This window comes from Hirundo rustica, chromosome 1 (genome assembly GCF_015227805.2).
Source record: "Hirundo rustica isolate bHirRus1 chromosome 1, bHirRus1.pri.v3, whole genome shotgun sequence".
NCBI lineage: Eukaryota > Metazoa > Chordata > Aves > Passeriformes > Hirundinidae > Hirundo > Hirundo rustica.
In genome coordinates, this window is record NC_053450.1 from 146,086,044 (window position 1) to 146,108,688 (window position 22,645).

At 43.7% G+C, this 22,645-nt stretch overlaps 1 protein-coding gene across 5 annotated transcripts in view; it reads left to right on the forward strand.

The window, feature by feature from the left end:
• The first annotated feature begins 2,564 nt into the window (after nucleotides 1-2,564).
• Nucleotides 2,565-22,645, forward strand: part of DIP2C (disco interacting protein 2 homolog C) — a 311,580-nt gene continuing 291,499 nt past the window's right edge. For 2 of the 5 annotated variants that reach the window (XM_040085482.2, XM_040085492.2), the window contains exon 1: nucleotides 2,565-2,736. In XM_040085482.2, coding sequence (XP_039941416.1) covers nucleotides 2,652-2,736 — 85 coding nt within the window. In that variant the 5' untranslated portion in view covers nucleotides 2,565-2,651. The remainder of the gene's footprint in view (nucleotides 2,737-22,645) is intronic. The other 3 variants (XM_040085501.2, XM_040085508.2, XM_040085517.2) reach the window with 2 other exon arrangements.

Genomic DNA, 22,645 nt, shown 5'->3' on the forward strand with positions numbered 1-22,645 from the left:
CCCTCGCCTCCCTGTTGGCTGCCTCCACTATACTTGAAAAAGCTACTTCTGCAGAAGGCTGATACTTTCAGCCTATTTCATCCCACATAACACAACAAACAAACAAAACTCGGATTCTCAGGTAGGAACCCTGGAGCATATTTGGATTTAATTGCTTTTCTTTGTTTAGATCTGGATGTAATGAACAAGAAAGACCTGGATAATTTTCTAATGTCTGTGTTTGAAACATGCAGTGCTCAACAAAAGGTAAAAAGTCTTACTCCTGTGTAGCATAGCGCTGGAGGAGAGGCATTTGTATAACCCTAAATAATGTGTGTCACCATGCTGCTGAAAGCAACAGCCCTTCTCAAAGGAGGCTGACCAGGTGGATTTCCTCCTCACTGCACTGAAGAGAAACCCACAAGAGGTTACTAGAAAACATCATATATGACAATAAAACAACCAGCAACACCATAAATTTAAGGGACACTTTGTGTGCTCAAGCCTTGCTTATGGCAGGCAGACTCCCCAAAGTCTCCCAACCAGTTCTGCCGCTGGTCTGGCTGGAGTGATGCTGGCATGAGCCATGGCTGGGTGTAAACAGCTCTCCAGTCTGGGGCTGGTAACCAGTGAAAACACGAGAAACCACCAGCCCTGCACACGCTGCAGGAATCACTGCAGTGCTAATGCATGTACGGCACAGCTGGTAACATGATGTCATTTGGTTCCCTTCCACAACATAATAAAAAACTACTTTGTTTAGTATAGTTGCAGCCTAAGCTTTATCTTTTCAAGAAACTCCTACTTTGTTTAGTATAGTTGCAGCCTAAGCTATCTTTTCAAGAAACTCCTACGTCCTTTTCTTTCACTGACTAGAAGAGTAAGCTGGTAAATCGAGGCTGACCTGGGGATGATTATGACTTTTCCTTTCTGCTAACACTGTGTCCCACAAAGATCTGTTCTACCTTTGGGACTCCCAAGGGTTTTTGAAACCATAGGTGCTGTGGTGTCTTGCTCCTTCCTTCTTGTGAGGGATTAAAAAAAACCACCAAACCAAAACCAAACTACTAATCCCCAGCCCAAACAAACAAACAAACAAAGAGGAGGAAAATATGCATGGAGGAAAAAAGGGAAGATGTTCCTGTAGAATATATTTGTTGATTGGAAAGGCATTTTTTTAAAATGTTTTCAAAACATTCCTTCTTTCATTGGAGTGTTGTAATTAAGAGTCCTCAGTCCTTCTTACTTGCCAGATGCTGGCTCAGTGTCAGCTGGTACACATGTAACTTTGTTCTTTTTGTCATATTAACACTGCTACTCTTTCATGGCAACATGCATCCATGCTTTAGTGATATACACACCGAAATTGCCATGGCTTGTATGGAATAGAACAGAGTAGAATTAGAACAGAAACAGGCTAGGCTAGGCTAGGCTAGGCTAAGCTAGGCTAGGCTAGAATAGAATAGAACAGAATAGAATAGAATAGAATAGAATAATTTTGGCTGGGTAAGACCCCTAAGATCATTGAGTCCCACTGTTAACCTGACACTGTGCAGTCCTCCATTGGCTGTGTGCAGAGAATAGGAGTGAAAATAGGTGTAGGCTGGAAGTTGTTCAGCAAGCCGGGAAGGAAAAGGGGGCACAGGTTGCCGGAGTCGAATCTCCTCCTGCTTCGAGCACATCACTCCTTCCCCGCCTTCCTCGGCAAAACTGGTACCTGCAGCCCCACTCCTGGTAACCGGCATGAGTGAAAGCCAGTGCAGGGCTTAGCTGTGCTCCCCTGCACACCCCTCACAACCCTCACGCCCGTCACATCCTGCACACCCCTCACACCCCTCCTACCCCGCACACTCCCTCACACCCTGCACAACCCCTCACACCCCTCACACCCCTTACACCCCGCACACCCCTCACACCCTGCACGCCCCTCACACCCCCACACACCCCGCACACCCCTCACACCCTGCACAACCCCTCCCACCCCTCACACCCCTTACACCCCGCACACCCCTCACACCCTGCACAACCCCTCACACCCCGCACACCCCTCACACCCTGCACAACCCTCACACCCCCTCACGCCCCTCACACCCGGCCGGACGCGCGGTCCGCGCGGGGCGGGCGGGGCGGCCCGAGCAGCGCGGGGCGCCCCCTGCGGGCGGCGCTGAGGCGGCGCGGTCACGTGGATGTGACAGCGGCAGTGCCCGGCCAGCCCCAGTCGCGGCAGCGGCACCGCAGCGCCAGCGCCGCCGCCAGCCCGAGCCGGGCGGGGACAGCGGGGCCGGGGCCGGGGCGAGGCCAGGGGGAGCCGCCGCCGCGGTGCCGGGCGGCGGCGGGCGGGGGGCGGGCCGGGCGCGGCGAGGAGCCGATGCGGAGCGATCGCGGGCGGGCGGCGGGAGCGGCCATGGCGGGGCCCCGCTGAAGGAGGCGGCGAAGGAGGAGGAGGAGGAGAGGGGAGGAGAGGAGAAACCTCCGCATTCCCTCCCTCCGCGCCCCGTCCCCCCGCGCGGACCGCCCGCCCGCCCGCCTCCCCCCTGCATGCCCGGCTGAGACCGCGGGGAGGACTCAGCCACCCGCCGCGGCCCCGCCGCCTTCCCGCGCCCCGCCAGCCGCGGACAAAGGGGGAGAGCGGGCAGCCAGAGGAGGGGAGAGCCCGTCCCCGCCGCACGAGCATGGCGGACCGCAGCCTGGAGAGCGTGTCCCTGCCGCTGGAGGTGCGGGCCCGGCTGGCCGAGCTGGAGCTGGAGCTCTCCGAAGGTAAAGGCGCGGCGGGGCGGGCGGCGGTGGGCGCGGGCGGCGCGGCAGCGGCGCGGCACCCCCGGCCCGCTCCCCCATCGCGCACCCTCCGCCCTGCGGCCCTGCGGTGCCGGCCCCGGCCCGATGGCGCCCGGGGGGCTCCCCTGACGGTCCCTGCCGCTGGCGGGGGACCCGGGCGCGGGGGTTTTGTTCTACCTGCGAGCCCCCCGCGCTCCGCCGCGGCGCGGGCGGGGGGGGGCAGGGGGGCTCTGGCGGCGGGGCTCGGCCGCGCACGCGGTGGTGCGGGAGCTGGAAAAATCCGTGGGGATGGCTTGGAGGGGCTCCTGCCCTGCCGGGGAAACGCGGCTTCGGGGAAACGTGCCGTGTACCTACGTGCCAGACCCCGCCGTGGCCGCATCGAGAGACTCCCACGGAGTCCACGCAGCGCGTGTGTGTCGGCTGCAACAAAACACCCCCCGATAAGGTCGTTGTGGACAATGCCAGTCAGGTCACTCGGACGAAACTATATATATTTTTTTAACTGAGGGATTTTTTAGGTTGTGTGGTTTTTGGTTTTTTTTTTTTTGTTGTTTTTTTGGTTTTTTTTTTAAATGTGTGATTGAAAGCTTGTGGTGGCTTCTTGGCGTGGTTGGTTGTGATGCTCCGCCGGTGCCTGGGCTGGGAAGGCGCGCACGCAGCCCGAGCTGCTGCCGTGGCAGGGAGGATGAGCAGGAGCCCCAGCCCGGCTCCCGCTCCCCGCTTCCATGTGTGCCTGCGCCGGGGCAGGAGCGACAGGCAGGCGGCGAGGAATGCTTGTCAGTGTCCTCGGTGATGGGCACTGAGCGGCCAGAGGCGTGGGGATGGTTTTAGTGCATCAGATGTAATCGGTGTCTCCCGGAGAAAGAGAGTGGGCAGTATTCATATGCAGTGAAGCTAGCGTTGGCTCTTTCCTGAAACGCAAATCTGCTATTAGTTGCACCCCCCCCTTTTTTTTTTTTTTTTTTTTTTTTTTTAAATATCCCCCAAATATCAGGGTTCGTTTACCACCAAGAGGCTACAGCACTTCACAGAAGGGACAGATGACCCAGTGTGTCCCAAATTAGTTATTGGAAGTGGTCAATATATTGAGCTGTCTGTCTGTCTTCTGTCTTTCTGTAACGGTTTGTAAGGGCTCCGAGCCAGAAAGTAAAATGCGCTGGAGCCAGTTTCATCAGCAGGGAGGAGCTGATGTTGACATTGTATTTTCCTTTTAACGCTTTGAGGGTGAAGAGAATGAGCTACTGAGACTGCTTGTGGCTCTCATTTCTGTGCCTCCCCCTCCCTGATGGTGCCCTGAAAACTTGGAGTTAAATACAGTATTGCCTTTCTGTGATGCGTTGCCAGTCCATTGGCCTTCGTCTGTGGTAGTGAGGGTGGGAAGAGCTGTTTGTAGCATGGTACATGTAATGTTGCTTTATGCAGAAAATGCTTCTTGGTGTGTGTCACATCATTGTCTACACAATGAGATACTAATTAAAACATCTGTTAGTAAATGCTTACAAAAAACCTGAAATCAAACTGGCATAGACCTTCAATAAATATGCTAATGCAGTGTACCAAAGTTGTAATACAGTTTTACGGTGCAGTTTCTGTTGCTGTAAGCATAATCCAAGAAAGCTCTGGGGAAGTGGGAGACAGTTTGAAATTGGGCATCTGTATCTGCGCTGCTGTAACTTCCCTGCAGCTAAATCTAGAATGAGTTTAGGCCACTGACAATATCTTTCTTTATGTGCCACTGGCATTACACCCAGCGGACGGGGTTGCAGCCTAAATGAGGATCAGTTGTGATTGGGAGGCAGGTAAAGAACAGGCAATATCACATTTCCAATGTCTTCCCTCAGGCTGCTCTTGGTGTGTTCTTAGTCAAGTACATGACAGTGTTCAGTGCCTGAGAAGATGACATAATTTACTGCTTAAATCTCCTACCTTTAGGCATGTTGCAATTCCTGGCGTGTTCCCAAAATTAGTCCCTACAGAGAGTGGGATCAGTAATTTGTACAGTTTTATTGTGCTGTAGAAGTCTGCTCATACTCTGGCCATGCGAGTCCAGAGTTAAATGGTTTTCAAGGCTACTCTGTGTCTCTTTACACCTTTGAACGTGCAGTACCTTATGCTTGTGCTTCACTTGGCCGTAATGAGCCAGTCCACTGCCTTCATTCACTGAGATACACTTAGGCAAGTGCAGAAAAGTTAACATGATTGAGGTTTTAACATGTGTTCTGCTCATGATGTGTTAGAGTGTCTCTGCTGCCTTTGTCAAGCAGGAGACTTTTGGAGGCAATGGGCAACTGCATGCTTTAATGTGTTTGGGTCTCGTTGGTAACATTGGGAGCAGAGTGACTGCTGTAATTTATGCCCCTTTTTAAAGTGCTTTCCCAAGTCAGACTTCCTAGGAAGGTGTTTTTTCAAGTGCTGCATTTCTGAAACATTGTATTTGTTGTATTGTTTGAGTGTGAGTTTTTTATTTCTGGGTGCTGTGCCTCTTAGAGCTGCTGCCTGTACCCAAGCCACGTGGTTTCTGTGCCAAAACCTGCTATGGACAGTGCAGCTTTAGGAACAGTTTCTGAAAGAGAGCTGCTGCTTTGTGGGAAAGAGAGGAGCACCAGCGGGATTGTTGCGTGGTTATTCCTCAGCTGTGAGCTAAAGCTGTCTCCTTCCTAGCTCTAGGAAGTGTGATAGCGTGGGTCCTACCCACGCAGAGCATCTCAAAACTGAACATAAAATAGCTGGTGTCCCTGTGCCCAGACCTGGTTACTGTGCCACTAGCACAGCGGGCACTGTGCAGGTGTTGTAATCACATTCTTCACTGGAAGTCGTCATCGCACATTTCGGTTTGGCCATGGTATTTTCCCCACCCCGTGTAGCCAAATCCTGAGTTCCTCGTTCAGCTGCGCTCTCGGCAGAGCCTCACTGGCAGCAGAGATGTGGCAGGGGAGCCTCAGGAAGTGTCTGCTGGGCAGATAGCATGTGCTTTGTGGACCATAGAGCAAGGTGCCTTTTTTGCTTTTCTTTAGCAGTTATGCAGTGCTTGTTTGTTGAAAGGGAGGAGGAAGGTCGGAAGGCATTTAATGGGGTTCTGCAAAGTTGGTCTCTGTGACAATCCTAACCTCTTGGTTACTGTGGGCAAGCCACATGCCTTCCACCTCCCCTTTGCTGTGGTCTGAATGGGCTTTTTTTTTTGCTTTAAACATAGCTATTTAAAAGGTACTATGGATTCAAATGAGACTAACCATTTTAGATTTTGTTAGTTTCATTAGTATGGCTTGGAAGGTGAAGATCAGTCAGACTCAGAACTGCTTATCAGGTTCCTCTGTGTCTGTGTGCAGGGTGCCTGCCCCACATGAGGAGCGAGTGCTGGAGGTAGCCTGGCACTCTGAAGCGTGTTGGAGTGATGTTCACAGTGATGTGGTGGCATGTAGTGTTATATTCAGCCCAAGGCATCAACAGCACACTTCTTGTTGGTGTTTTCACTTCATTTTGGGAAGGGGATACTGATTCTGTGTTTCTCAGGACACAGCAGCTCAACAGCGCTTAAAATTTTTTAAACATTTGAAGCTGTGGAATCATCCTCGATTCCAGATATTCTGGAGACATTTGTTAGGATATGTTTGAGTGAACATGCTTGATGCTGGTATGTTATGTACACGTTCTTTGACACTCTGGTAGTTTTCCTGGGCTACTAAAACTTTCATTGCTCAGAAGTAGCCCTTCTAGGCTGATGCAATCAACATGTCACTCTGCAGTAGCTGTTCTTCAGGGCTGCTTAGGATTTTACGAGGTTTTAGTTTTCTAACGATGTATAAAATTGTACTGGGTGGAAATAGATGAATCATCCTGTTTTTTAGAATAGCTTGGGGGTTGTTAACTGAAGAACTGATTAAATAAAACCAGCAGTCCTGAAATGTGCTGTCTCATTAAAAAACCAGAAACAACAACAACAAAAAAAAACCCAGACCCCAAAATATTCTACACCCCCGTCATTCTCAAAACCACTTCAGAATTAAAAAAAAGACCCCATCCCCCTTTTCTTATTTTGCCCTCAATTTAAGGGTATACAAGGTTAAATTGCCTTTCCAATTATTTAGTGAACAAAAATTAATTGGCCAAAGACGCTCTGTATTTCTTCCAGTATTTTATCCAACTGTCAGATAACATAGCAGAAACATTTAAAGAGCCACATAGAAAATGTGAAAGCCATCCTGTTCAGAAACTGTTCTCCCTATATTCCACACTATACTTCCAGTCCTCTTCCATTTTAAACATGTGAGGCATAGCAGGTTTATTTTTTTGAAAGTCTCAACTTTTCTCCAAAGAGCACTTTCAAAAAAAGTCTCAGTAGATCTTTAATAAGTGATTACTTATTCCCAAAGGCACTGGACTTGCAGTCACCTAATTAATTTGGGCCTCTGCTTTCGTTGTATTGACTGGCTCAATTATATTTGGTAATATTGCTTGGGTTGATTGAGTCGCTTTCTGGCCATGTTTATTATTTTATTGGGTATAAATGATGTTTTTGTTGTCTGCCTGTAGTTGCTGGGTTTTGACCAGAGATGTGTAGTTAACTCCTCATGTTATTATTTTTCCCTAACATTTGCCAGCTGACTTCACTCGCAGAGAGGTTTTAAAGTGTGAAAATTTCAATAAGTAGCACACCTCTGTGATTTGGGACGCAGAGTCATCCTTTTAATTCACTCCTTGAGAGATAGTGCTCTGCTTAGAAAGTGAGTATCACCTGTGCAGTGACAGAGTGTTAATGCTTCCTGAGGTTAGGTGAGAAATGAACTAAGAAATTCAACACTCACATTTGCTTCTTGTTTTTTGCGCTGTTAGGATGTAGTTGGCTCATGTTTTCAGTTATTTTTTTCTGGCTGAGAGAGGGCTAATTTACTCAAAATACATAAAGCTGAAATTTTCATGTAAGTTATATGGAAGAATAGGGCTTTAAGAAAATATACGGGGTATCATGGAAATTATGATATAATCAAGGGCACTGTCAACAGAAGCCTTTCTGTGTAAGATGAAGCTCCTCTCATCAGCTATTTTGTTTCTCTGATGGTGCTCAAGTTGGAGAGGGACAATAACTTGATTATTTTAGAAGCAGGTTCAATTCATTCATGAGTTAACCATTTTTTTTTTTAAGGCACTGAAATTTGAAGGATTTCTTCTTTTTTTATTATTTATTTGCCTTTTTCACTGTGCTATTTGGACGTAAGGGTTTTTAATGGGTGTCAAAAGAATTCTCTGCCACTCCTTCAGCAGAAGTACAGGGTAATGCCTTGTAAAACAGACTATGCAAATCTCCAGGATGTTCCCAGAACAGCTGTCCTGAAGGCATGCTGTAAATATACCTTTATTGCCAGCTGATGTTGAGCAGCATTCATGCCCAAGGGTTACGCTTAATAGATCATTCAGATGATCTTTACCGTGTTACACAACTGACATACTCGAAACACTTTTCCCAAGGATGTGTGAAAGTTGCCGAGGGGGTGTCAGTTTTATAGGCGAAGCGGGGAGTAAACAGTGTATTTCTAAGGAGAGCACGCGCTGCAAGGAGCTGCCCTTTGCAGCTTCAGGGTACATCTGCGTGGCTGTGCTGCACAGAGCAGGGAGCGGGAGCCAGCGCTGCTTCCCCTTGCCAAAGCCGTGTGCGCTATGGCTGCGAGGCAACGTGCTGCCTTTCCCTGGAAGGGTGTTGATCTGCCTTGGATAATCCATCAGAAGGGGAAATGCAGTCGTTCTGATTCCAGCAAACCAAATAGCCTTTGGTACCAGAGGAACTCGGGTTTAGTGCACCCTTTTCCTTTGTGGTTCATTTTTCTCGGGAGAAAGTGTTTTCATGCTGTCGAAAAGCAGAGATAATAAACTAATTTTTGATGCAGGATTTAGATTGGGAACGGCAAAAAGATCACTGTTTCTCTGAAGGGTTATCAGGAGATTCCTTTAGGTCTTCCTAGCTCAGAATGGATGTTTGTGGTACGGTACACAGAATCCTAAATGTACCATAGCTCTCTTGTACTTAAAAAGGCATTGACTGCGTTTTAATTTTTTAAGAGGCTATTTGTATAACGCGTCAAGCAGGACATATAATTTTTTAAAAATAACTGCTTTAATTCCCCAGCAACTGTCAGACAAGATGAGTCACTGCAGTATAAGAATTCACCACAGCGCATCACAGATTTGACACAAACTCTTAATCCATGTAAAATTATGCACGTATATTCCCCTATCTTCCCAGTGGGTGAGCTTCATTTTTGCCAAACTCATGATGATCCCATTCTGCCTTCTTTCCTCCCCCGCCTCCTTTTTTTCCCCCTTTTTCTTCTTGAGAACCTCCTTGCAGTCAGTAGCCCCAGCGTGGGGTCTGGATGCAGCAGTCTTTTCCTGGCTTGTGAAGAGCCTTTCCTGATTGTTAACCACAGCTCCTGGTTCTCTCCTTGACTATGGTGGTGTGGGGGCATTTCCAAAACGTGATTTGTCTCTGCAGAATTCTGGTCTTTCCTTGTGTTACGAGGGTAAACATACACTAAAAGGTGAGAACTGGTTTTATTTAACTCCACTTGGTGCAGCACATTCGGAAATTGTTCATGTTAGACCTGTGCAAATAATTCCCACCCCCCTCAACCCCGGGGTAGTCTTAGCTAGGGCGTCTAATTGCTAGCCAGTATTATTTATTACTAGGATTAACTATAACTTCAGAACAGTGTAAAACATATTGGGGATGCCGTCATAAAAACTGCTGCAATAAAACCAGCAAATATAGGAGTAGAAATACTTAAAGCAATACAGCTTGAGACAGATGCTGGGAAGACCATGGCCATGGCTTTAGCTGGAGCCTCTTGCCACAGAAGAGGAGGTTTCTGCCTTAAAACCATATGAAATGCTACCAGGGCGCTCTGTGCATGGCTCTCAGGGGATGGAGGGAGGTGTGCCAGATTGCTTCTTGCAGTCCCTTTTTGGAGAGCAGAGTCATTTGCTGGTCCCTGGCAGTTTGGTGGGCACAGTCTATTTGACAAATAATCTGCAGTGCTTAGAACAGCATCCAGTGCCAGGGTGTGGATAATTGCCACATTATTTTACAGCAGAAGTTAATGTTGAAAAGTCTATGAAGTTCCAGTGATCTCTGTTTAAGGCTGTTTTGTTAGGTGGTTGGATAAGCAGAGAAAGGACTCTCGTGAAGGATCTTGATAACTTGGAAGAGAAGGTGTGTTCTCTGACTTTTGAAGGGGCTGTTTGCTTTCCAAAAGCTGTACCATACGTACGGTGTCATTTAGGATGCTTGAGGGGGTTTTTGCTTTTATGTGTGTGGCTGGGTCTGCGGAATGGTGGCAGTGGAGGGGACAGAGGGGTTCTTCAAGTTGTCTGTGTATGTAAGTAGGAATGGTTTGGTCCATATCTCCAAACTGTGACATCTGCAGTTTCTTCTTTCAAATCTTGGCTTGATCTGTATGTAAGATAAAAATATCAAAAAAAAGATTTTTAAGTCTGGTCTGGTAAGAGCTGCTCAGAAGCCAGGAAAATGTTTCTTAATGAACTCTGTGACAAATACAGAAGTGTAAGTAATGGGGCCTGGTTTTTCACTGGTAGGCTGGTGGTTGAAAGTTTGCCTAGACCAGCAGAAGTTCAGAGACTTTTGGTTGGCGTAGAGACCCAAACAAAGTGTTCTGACACTCTTTTTCCTACTGTGTGGATGTCCATGTGTCCATAAACAGCCTGGAAAAATAGAGAGACCCTAGCAACAGTCTCGTCAGTGAAAGCAGCCCGGGACTATTCCAGCCGTGTGGACCCTCCAGGAGGAGTTACGTGGTATTAGCAGGATGGCTACAGGGGTGTTGCATCTATTACTGCCATTTAGTGAGGAAATAGACCAAACTGGTCTTTAGACTTTTCATATCACATTACAGAGCGGTTCTGGAATTGTACAGAAAATTTATTTCTGGTAATAGCAAATAATAAAACTTCATATTTTTAATTTTGAGGGGATATCCTTATTCATATTAACTCATTTCATTGTTATAATTGCAAGGAAAATGAACAAAATTTAGAATTTTGTGTGTTATGCCTCTTATCCTTATTGAAAGAAATATTTTAACAATCAAACTTTTAATTTGCTCTACTTCAAATTGCCTCCATGTCGTAGTAGAAAAGGTTGGTTTGTTATGTTGGGCAACAATGGGACTGTCAGCAGTTAATTTTTTTTTTTTTTTAATGATGAAAAAAGTCTTGCATTTTATGTTTATGAATTTTATGCTGTTAAAGTTTGGTACGTTCCAGTCAAAGGTTATATCTGTGTGTCTTGCAAACACTGACTTCAGTCATTTACATATCCATCCCACAGGCTTGGGAGAATTGGACAAGCAGTTCAGGAGAGATCTGAAAGAGTGACCAAGAGAAGAGGCATGGACATTGGGGATTAAAGCAGTCTTAATAAACATTGTTTACCAGGAGAAAGATTGGAGTTTATTTTGATTATTTAGAAGTCTTGTTTTGGGGATGGAGGAATGTTTTCCCGTACTGCAGAGCATTAGCAGTCCAAAACATGAGAAGATTGAACTCCTAGGAATGGAAATTAGACAAATGGAGTTTGAAGATAAGACAGAAAATAGCAATAATGCTAGATAAACACAGAAACACCTGCATAGAAGAGAAGACTCAACAGCTTTCTAAAAAAATCTACCCACAAGTAGAACTGATGGACGGCTCCTTTCTAAGACATAATAAATGTAAGAAGTTTGTGTGTGTACATAGGTATGTAAACCACTGAAGCCACCTTGGACCAGAAATACAAGTACTTCTGTAGTGGCATTTTTTAAATGTCTAGTTCAATATTATGATATATGTTTTCCTGGTACCTCCAAAAGGCACTGTAGCATCTTAGAATTTCAGGTTTAGTATGTTTTCAGTATTTTACTAGAGATGACTTGACATTTACTTGCAGTAGTAATTTGTTTTAAGTCAATATTGAACACTGTAAGGATGTGCATACGTTACAGTTTGAGAGGGTATCAAAGGCAGCCTCTCTGATAATACTTGCTTAAATACTGGCTACTCGTATATTTGCCTGTAGCTCAGGGGACTTCTTTATAAGCAAGAAGTGGCAAAAAATAACATTTTTAAAAGCTTCCTTAAAGTTTATTGTACTTTGCTTAATCATTGGTTTTTACGTAACGATATTGTCCATTGTAATAATTTGGATAAAAAAATAAGAAAGTACTCACTTCCTCTGAATATTAACCCTCACTGCATCCTGTGCCCTAAGGTTGCTCTTTGCTGTGATGTCTTTGCTTCTGCCTCAGTGGCTGACTGTGGTAACTTGTATTTGCTCTTCATTGCAGTGATAGGTGAAGGGTGTAGGAGCAGCAAAAGTGGCTCTGCGCCTTTGTGCTGCCATCTGAAAGTCTGTGGAAACTGTTTTGTTTATTGTGAGTTTCACAAAGCTGGCGTCTTTGACCTCCAGCAGTCACTTGTGGAGCAAGGTGAAGCAGAGAACATATTCCTTTGTTTGCAGTGGGAGAAGATATTTGTTGTTGCTTCACCCAGACACTGCTTTTCTTCCTGAGCACAATAATCCTGTGTCTGTAATTGCTGGTGGTAATTCTGAGGAAGATGAGGGTTCCTGGCAAGTCTGATATTTCTTCCTTGGCTTTGAAGGTCAGCCTCCTGTCTGTTTTTTGTTCTACCAAAGATGCTGTGTGGCCGAGGGAGGTGATGGGGGTCACTTTGTGAAAAGTGAGGAAGCTGTGTGTGGGATGCATTGAGCCAGGAATAGCCACAGCGATGTTAAATTTCATCTTTGATTGCTGGACCTTCCAGAGACATTTGGTAATTTGGGGTAACCTAGTCCACAAGGGTTTTCTATCCATAGGAAACCTTTCAAACAAGTATAGGAAGCCTGGACCCTTTCTCATCAGTGCCAATTTCTCTCTCCTGAGAGGAATCCCAGCTGGTTCATGTACCAACTCTTTGTACTACTGAAGAAATACTCTGGGCTCTTTTCTGTCCTGAAGGTATGCAAAAACAACAGCATCTCTGAAACATAAAGTCCTCTTAACTGTGTGATGCTGTTTCTCATTCCTAGGTGGTGGTCTGGCTTTGGCTGACCTGCAAAGTGCTTTTCTGTGTATTTTAATAAGGTAATATCACCTGCAATATTATGTCTATTATACATCACTCAAAATGTGAAATTGCACATGTATGTTTCTTCAAATGCACATTGGCTCTTAAATATTGTGATTGTAATTTGTTATTTACTTCTGGTAAATAACAAATACAGTTTCAGATTTGACTTTATGAGCCATTCTGGGGCAGGATATATATTAGAAATACCACCAGGCCTCATCTGCTAGCTTGATCCTTTGTGCCTTCTTCAGACTGAAGCAATTTGAGTACCTAGGACTTGATTAGACTGAAATTGGGAAGAAGAAGCCAACTCTTCTTTAAAATGAGCTTTGTAACCATGATCAGCTTTGTGTTCTGAATTTTACAGGTGTTTTTACTGTCATAAATCTGCTCTAACTCAGACATGCAAAGAAGATGTTTTCCTAGAGTAAAAGGTTCTTTTGCTAATGGGGATCTTGTAAAAAGTGATAGTTGGAAAATGGTAGCCAGTAGATGCTACCTAAATGTCTTACTTCAGTATTAGTGAAACATATGTGTCCTTCTTCCTCAAAAATTTTTCACATAGTTGTGTTAGAGTTAAGAGACGATAAAGCATCTAAGTGGACACATCCTTCTGAAATACTGTGGCACCTGTTCTTCTCCAGGCTCCTTTTGAGAAGATTGTATGACTATTGTCATGGGCTGGGTTATCCCCTTCACTGGTTTCTGCATTCCACCCCTGAGCCCAACGCGGACAGTCAAGCAGCCACGCCTCATGGAGTTGGGCTCCTAGGAGAGTACAGCAGGAATTACAGTAAAATTACAATAGGAATTACAGTTAAAAGGTGACTGAAGTCTCCCCAAAATAGCAGTATGGAAGGACTTTCACTGTAAAAGCTGAAACTTAATTTTCAGGGGTTAAAATAAGGAGGGAGTATAAGTTTTTCCAAAATAAATTCTTGTATTTATTTTTTCACTCAGAATGAAGTCCAGCTCACCTAAAAATAAATGGCAAAAGCAATGCTGGCAGCAGGACTGCACTAATGGGTGTACTTCCCTTAAAGCTACGTCTGTGAATAGTCAGAAGCAGTCTGTGATATTTAAGGATCTCTGCTAGGGTGTATGGCAGAAGGAAACAGACACACTTTCTTCACTTTGTGTGTAGTCGTTGGTGGTACTAAGTGAACATTTTGTGTTTCAGACAGAGCATTTACTTATATGGAACAACAGGCCGTGATGTACTCCCAGTGGAAAGATGGGGACCTCATTCAGGACTGGGAAACCAGTCCATATTTAGAGAAGTTGTTACCCATTTGCTGGAAGGAACTCATTACCACAAAAGCTCTGTAGCATTTCTGGTCCTTTAAGACATGGTTGGTATCAGCTCTTTCTGTGTGAGAGAAAGCCAGCATATGTGCCCTTTACTTTGGTTTATAGCTTCTTTTCACCTCTCCGGTGTCCCCCCATTGTTTAATTTCTGACTTTCTTCTCTCTAAAGCCATCTGGCCTTGGTGTGGCCTGGTGTGTCAGGGTCATTCAACCATCCTGCCCCAGCTTCCTTGGCCATCTCTCTTTCCACCACTGCTTAAACAGTAGACTTGGTGCAGGATCATCATGTAATTCATGTGATGCTGCCTTTTGCAATTGCTTCTTTTTTTCACATGTGAAGGATTGCTCTTGAAGCATCAGGGCCAACATGTTGCAAATTGAAATCTTTTATTCTTAAGTTGATTTCAAACAAATTTTTGTCTTGGAGTAACAAACTTGTTAACTGCTGAAACTTACAGTCTGTAGAGACACTAGCTGAGTTATGTATTCTGTTAGTCATGCTTGATGTTTGTTTTTTTGGTTATTGTTGTTTCGTTCTACTTCATCATGTTTGCTTAGAGCTAGATTAGGATATCCTCCATGCAGTGTGAGGCATTTATGAAAAATGTGCATGTTAAATTTCTTGAAATCTGATCTGGAGCTAAGTCATGACATCCATTTTCCATCTAAAAATGCATTTCTCTTAATTATATCCTCATTCAGTGTGGGTGTGTTTTTTTGTTTTTTTTTCCCCTCTCACTTCATGTGAAACCCACACTAAACAAAAATACAGCTAATAGAGCCGAAAATTATAATGGAACTACTTGCAAAGAGCTGGCAATGCTGTCTATATGATGAAAGTAACTTAAATTGTTCAGGTATAGAGCATGGATTAGAAACTGTATCTTCAAATCATCTTTGCATATTTATGAGTGCACCTGTTATATAAGCAGTGGAAAGTGCTGAGATTCCTCCAGCTTCTGCCACCGTATGCAAGGTGAAGAAAAACCAAGATCGTTTGTCAGTTTAAGTCTTTCAAATCCAAAGTGGAGCCTTATCTGCCTAATAGCCTAATACCAGAGGAAGATACTGTTTGTGTTCAGCAGGGCTGCATTCATGTGACTGTCAGGGGCTGAATTACTGCTCTCAGTGCTATATAAAGATTCCTGCTCCCACCCTGCCCCTCCCTGGCACTGTCATTTAACACAATGTGCAGCATGGCTGTAAAACATCCCTGACATACTGAAGCGTGTCTCCTTTCACACTTGTATGTGGAAAAGGAGAGGAAAAATAAGGGGCCTTCTTGGCTTCTGTGAACTTCCTGGCTGTGCAGGGTTCAGCACCAGCTGGGGCAGAGTCATGTTACTTGCACCTATTTTCCAGCACCAGGCCTATATTGAGGAGAAGAGTTGGATTGTGTGGTTGCTGTATCCTGCACCTCTTCTCTGCTTGGTGCAAGTGCTGTGCCCGGTTTAGCCTCTGGTGTTAACATGAGTACCCACAAAATATAAACTTGGAACAACAGGCCGAGGGTGATACACGATGTGGTGTGAAGCTGGGCTTTAAAAGGGTTTTCACTGTCACTGCTGCCTTGTTGTTGTTTGCAGGTGGGTTATGGTTCCCCTGATGTCTGGGTTTACAAACAAAAAACTAAACCCAAAAGAAACAAGAAAACAAGAAAAGGAAGAAAATACCGTAGAGGAAGAAATATCATAGCGTTTGGGTTTTTTTTTCCTTCCCCTGAGTAAGTTTCTTTTTGCAGCACTTAAAGTTGGATCAATTCAACAGGCTGCTATAAAGTGCAACTTCAGAAAAAACTGCGTCCTGCTGAGAACAGGGCTCTGAACAGTATGCACGGAGAAAAAGATGGATGCATTGTGAAGGGCTGCACGTATAGAAACATCTAAATCCAGTTTTTCTGCTGAATAAAATAATTTATATAACTACACTGAATGTAAGGAAAACATTTTGTTGCTGTGAGGCACTACTACAGCTTGTGCAGGATGGTTGTGGACTCCCTATCATTTGAGAGGCTTGGAAGCTCTCTGGACATGGTTCTGGGTAACCTGTTCTAGGTGGCCCTGCTTGAGAGGGGGAATTGGACAAGGTGACTTCTAGAGGCTCCTTCCATCCTCAGCTATTCTGTGGTACCCCCCTAAATTTCCATCCTTTCACTGATGAGTAATTTTGTGCTTCCCAGCACATTTCTCATGGATTGCACACTGTACTTGGCCTCTCCTGCAGTGAGTTCATACCTAAGATCTGGTGTAACACCAAGTTTTAAAATTTTGGATGTAATTATGCCTTGTGCACTTTAGTGATAGTCAGCAAAAACATGCCACATGGGAGGTGAAGCACAGTGCATTAAAGAGGTATTTGATTCTGAATTTGTTTCCCTTAAAATAATGTTACTGGTTTTTGTATGCAAAACTTGATAATGGCAGTACATTTACATCTTATGTAAATGAACTAGAATCCAAGCATGGGTAAGGGTGCTTGTAATGATTTTAATACTGTCATTATCACTCAGGTATATGACTGTCAATTAAACAGTTCCTGTTTTTTTTCTGTATGATGGAAGTATATGCTTGTTTATATCTTTGGTTCTGTCAGGAGCAGGGAAATGAGCAGAACTGAATGGCTTTGAAAATCATTTTGTTCAATTACTTATTAACACCAGTTTTAGATATGAAAATACCTTGAATGTTGATGAGATATTTTATTATTTTTATTGAAATCTGTTTTGAGAGTAGTATGCAGCTGTAATCATGCAGTTAAAGAGTGCATATTTTTTCAAAGTTTCATGTCAGCAATGCAGTAATGAGTCCACCTGGCAGAGCTAGAAATCAGTCACCAATACTTTGGCATTGTAGAACAACCAGCAGTAAGCCTTCTTCTGCAAGTGACTCGGTGGCTGTGGTCCTCAGATGAATGTTTGGCCTCACACTATTAATACTTTCTCAGCCACCAGGCTTTCTTTCTCCCTCTATAAAAAGTGAAACAGGAGTGTATTTTTTGGGGTATGAACACAGCTTTCAAATATGGAAGAACTCCCATATCCACATTGTCTCCCGACTGTTCAGTGAGCAGCTGGACATAGCTTTTGTGAGAGAAAGTTATGTAGAGTATGGTCCCAGTTCAGCAAGGCATTTTAGGCATGTGCTCCAGTCTCATTGATACTGCCAGTTTCACTTAAACCAAATTGTCACACACGGAGCAAGCATATTTGCCTCCTGCATGGAAAAAGAAATGTTGGCATCTTCATTGCTTGCTTAAAAAAGAGAGTTAGAGTTAAATCAAGGGATCAACAGTCTTTCGTTTGGATTACTGAGTAAATGGGAAGGGATCTTCAAGTATTTTTTGTTTAAATGATGCTTCACTATATGTTTAAGGCCAGGTCATTAGATGAAGAACAGAACTGACCATACCTGTGTCTCGTTTTTCTCTGCTTCCTCAGTGCTTTATTGCGTTTGCAACAAAAAGAGAGAAACTCCACGAGAGTCAGCTGAAGAATTCCATCATACAATACATGTTGTGGTGAAGGATACATTCAGTAGCTTGTCAGAAGACACGTGTCATGGACAGGGGCCTCCTGTCTGCAGCCAAATGTGTGCAATCACCTTGAATTCCCAAGGCAGGTCCTTGCTTTAGAGACAGTGAGGAAACGAGGGAATACGATGATTGCCTTCCCTCCTGAAAACAAGTTGATCTAAGCAGCCGTCTTCTGGAAAGCATTTTGAAGCTGTTTTTCTTTGTTCTGCTGCAAGGCAAGAATCACGAGGAAGCAAGAAAGAATTGCTCCAGCCTTGCACTTTCTGCTTTCTCTAGTATTGCCTTAAAAAAGTGGTTCCATAGACCAATTATTGCCATCACCAGCCAAAGACAAAAATGCCTATCTCCTGCTTTCCAGGGCTGGGTTTGCAACTCAGGGATATGAAAAATCTGGATCCAACAGGGTAATTTCCTGAAGACTGTATTCAAGCCATTCTCTTATGGGAAAAAGAGGGAGTTAAAGGATGGGTGAGAAGGTATGTTAAATTTCTTCACAGGGTTTTCAAAATATCAAAAGAATGGGAGAGGCCAAATGATTGGTGTCTCTGTCCTTTGACATTGTATGTCAAAGGCATAAACTGCTTCTGTTTTAGGAATTTGAGAGTGTATTGCTGTGTTCAATATGAGATGAAAGATTCTGTTCAGGACCATGAGATACATTTATGACTTGGTTTTTATTTTCATCTTCCTTCTACCATTCTCGTGATATTTTCCTGTTGTACTTGGAATCTACTGAACTTGGTCTGAAGCCTCATGATTTTCCCAATGAGTTAGTTTTGCTTCAGTAAACTGTATGAAAATGTAGTTGATTCAAAGAGCTTGGTCCTTTTGTGATATCCAGCATTTATGGTGGTTTAGTCCTCTGTTACTGTGTTTTATAAGGTCTGGAGAACAGAAACTTTTGATTGTTTGTGTAGTAAAAGGAATGGCCTGCAAAGTCAAGTACACAATTGTTTCTACCAGCTACTAAGGGGTGAGGAGGGTAGGAAGTTAGTCTGTCACTGACGGAATAACTAAAATTTAGACATAAAAATGTGGACAAGGACTATGTATTCCGTTAAATGCTAAATGTGACACATTAAGGAACTTAAAAATTTAGTGGTGGAAACATCTCTTTAGGCAATGATTTATTTTCAGTGATATTTAAGGGAGCAGCTTTTGAAATGTAAAAATCCATACACAGACGTCATTATTTTTGCAAGCAGTGTGTGCGTGTATGTAGGCATATTTAAAGATATAAAGGAATATACATTCATAGAAGGAGGGGAAGGAAAAACCTCACACACTGACTCTTCAAATGAACAAATCTTCCCACTTAAGGGAATGCTATGGGAGGCAGCAGCTCCCTTAGGGATAGGCATGCGCAAGTTACCCATTCTGAGTCACGCATTTTTCCACAGCTTTGTGGCTCAGATGTGCAAGCCCCTTCCCCACCATGCTCCCAATTCCTTAAATAGCAGCTGAGGTCAAGAAGGACAAGGGACAGATCACTGTCACTAGGAGGCCTTCTAAATCACACCAGGGTATGTGGGGTTTCTTGATGCTCAGTCTCAGCTGTCTGGTGCAAGAAGATAATTTTAATCCCATTATATTTATTACTTCTCAGCAGTGTTTTGGCTTTTATACTGACTCACACCCTTTCAAAGGAGTCACCGATGCTTTTGTTGTTAAACAGATTTAGAAGACATCTTTATTGCAGTTAGTTTTGTGATGTGTGTGTTTCTGTTCGGTCACATGAAATGAATTTCATGCTGCTCTTGCTGAATTTGCAACATTGTCTTTTGTAACAATTTTGCCATTTTGTAACAATTTGCCATTTGGTACCTCAAAATATGCAGTCAATAAAGTAAAACTCTACAGTATATATCTTGAGATTTACTTTAACTTGTTGTGCCTTTCCATTTGCAGTGTCTGGTGATCTGTAGAGGCTGTGGCTCTCACTGAACCAAATTGAAAGCTGGAGCAAATTCAGATCCGTATAATTGGTTGGGAGAATAATGAGAGAGGGAAGATCAATTTGGCAGACAGGGACACAGACATACAAAAGGTTTTGGGCTGGAAGCAAAAGAGCTTTGAAATCCAAAGCCGGCTCTAAGACTTGCCCAGCAGCTTGAGGCAGAGGTGGATGCTGCTTCTGAGCCAGAGTTGTTCCTCTGTCCCTGGGCTAGTGGCTGGACATGCGTGGTCAGACCTCCCATCAGTGGCAGAAGCAGTGTTGTGCTCTTCTGAGAGCCTCAGCAGGGCAGGCAGCAAAGCTGCAGTGAGCTCATGTCCAATAGCAGCTTAGTTTGTTGATGCCCATGACCAGTTCTCCTGGAACATCTCTAGATGAATATGTGCCCTTAAAGCTAAGTCTCCAACTGACATGTCAATAAGCACTCCAGAATATAAATAATATTTACCAAGAGCTCAAAGACATTGAGCAGTGATTATCCCCCACGCACCTTCCCCGCCCCCCCCCCCTTTTTTTTTTTTTTCTTCTTTTTGTGATATTTCAAGGATTCATAAGTTAATAGCTATTTTGCTAAGTTTTTCTTTCAGGTCATAAGAAATTCAAATGTCTGCTGATCACACAGACATGAAAAAGTTCTCCTTGTATTTCCTACCTTGGGTCTTGTGGATGAACTACAGTTCTTCTTAGATGGCATTCTTTCCTGTGCTGCAGGAAAAAAACTGTACTTTGTTTCCAGATGATAGTTCTCCAGTGGTGATTCATCTTTAGGTTTAGAACAATCTCTTATGTTTGGGAAACTAATACTGTATATAGGTTCTTAAAAAAAGTATTAGATTCAGACATGAAATTATATATTATTGACAAACCTCAGGTTGATACAACATAGTATATTGAGGTTGGACACCATTACACTTTAAGGAAAGGAAATACTACTCTGAGAACACTCTGCTACCACTTAAAGCCAAGAACAAGTGTTACATCTTTCTTTACAGTCCAGTATAAAAAGCTGTGGGCCATTTTATTGTGGATTGTCCTGTGAAAAACTGACTGGACTGGAAATTGCAGTGTGACATTCGTGTAGAAGTTTTTATTGGAATACTGTTACAAGGCTGTGCAACTGTGGATTATTTTATTTGCTTATTTAAACGTGTAGGCACAAACATAGTTCCATGGGACATAGTGCTTTTATTATGGACTTAAGTCATATTGAAACCAATTAGAAACACGTGATTATAAGTGGGTATATACTTGGGGTTTATGGTTAAGGATTCTGCTGTCCAAGGATGGACTGCACAACTAGAACTAGAGGAAAGCATCCAAAAGGGCATGTAAAAAGAAAGAATGCCTAGATAATCCTTAAAGAGTTCAACTTGTGATCTAAGGGATTCAGTATGAGAAAGGCTATAGGAGACATCTCAGCCATTTTGGGCCGTGTTTGGCATTTTTTGTTCCAGTAGAAGTGAAGGGAACATGAAACCTCCTTCTGCTGTTATTTTTAATCTCCACAATCTTTGCAGTATTGACGTGTTATTGAGTTCTTTAGCCTCAAAGACTTTCACATCTGGAATAAATTTGTTCATTTTTAAAAATCATCTAGACAATACTTAATTACAGTGCTGTAGTATTGTACACTGCAAGAGGAGTCTTAAAGAAGGAATAAGCTTGATGGTGCTTCAAATTCTTTTCTTCTACTGGACTAAATGCTTCCACTTTTAAAACTGGATAAATAGTATTCTGGATGTAGCTGTAACTTTAAAAATGTTCTTTTAATAGGCAGGAACTGCAGTCTTGGAAACACATGTTTCTTCTTATTCCCTCCTGCCCTTTTTATATATCTGGCACAGGCAATGAAGGAAAAACAGTAATAGTGTCCAGTGGACAACGGGAAAAACACAATATTGGAACATTTCATCAGTGAAGCAGCAAGCATCTGTTCTTCAGCACCAAGGCTTTGTTTGCCTTCAGACAGGCTGGGCTGTTCAGTGGGATTCCCTCAGGTGGCATTGCCCCAGGCTCTGCTCTGTCCCAGTGCTTATGGGTGGAGCTGAGACGGCTGAGGATGTGTCTGGTACCCAGCTGTGCCAATGCCTGGTCCTGTACATTTGTTAATATCGCGATTGATGTGCTGCACTGTGAATGGAAGGACCTGCTAGCACACATTCACTCCTGCCACGTTTGCTGTGGCTTTCGTGGCTGCACTCAGAGGGGAATGGTGGCAGCTGGATCCCAGCAAGAGTGAGAGCATGTCTCTGCAATTAAACTTTTCCAAAAAAAGATGCAATGGGATTGGAAATGTTTGGGTTGGTGTTCCAGGATACTTATTTGACTTTGCCACTCTGTTCCTCGGGGATTTTAAAGCCTGTCTCTAGTGTAAAAATAATTTTGGGGTTTATTTTTTCACGTTGGGTGTATAATATTGGAATAAAAATGTTGATTGTCAAGGTTTAATTGTGGTATTTTATCATATTTTTTTTTCATGGCTCAGAAACAATTAATGTTCATAGCTTTTAGATTTTTTTTCTGTTAATAAAAAAACCACCTAATCTGAGTTTTGAGCATATTGAAGAGGATGATGAAGGATATTCAGATTTTGGAGGCAGCCAATGAGATGTCCACATCAGCCAGCTATGAAAAATTAGTATCTGGAAATCAGGGATCAGTTTACACAAACAGCATTTGATTTCTGTTGCAGAGCTCAGGCTGGCATTATATGTGCAATATACACCTAAGCAATTCTTTAGACCACTTTCTTCACATTTCCTAGAAATTATCTATTTAACAGATGGATAAGACACACTAAATTAACCTTGCCTTGAGATGTGGAGGTTTCAGGTGTTGACATTCACACTTTTTTGAAATAAGAAGAGAGGGCATCACACAGAGGATTGCTGAAGCCTCTGCTGAGTACTGTGTGGTGCCAGTGCAGACTTTATGAGCCTGTGGTTGGTGACCTGGCATAAAGGTGACTGCTTGGCTTCTTTT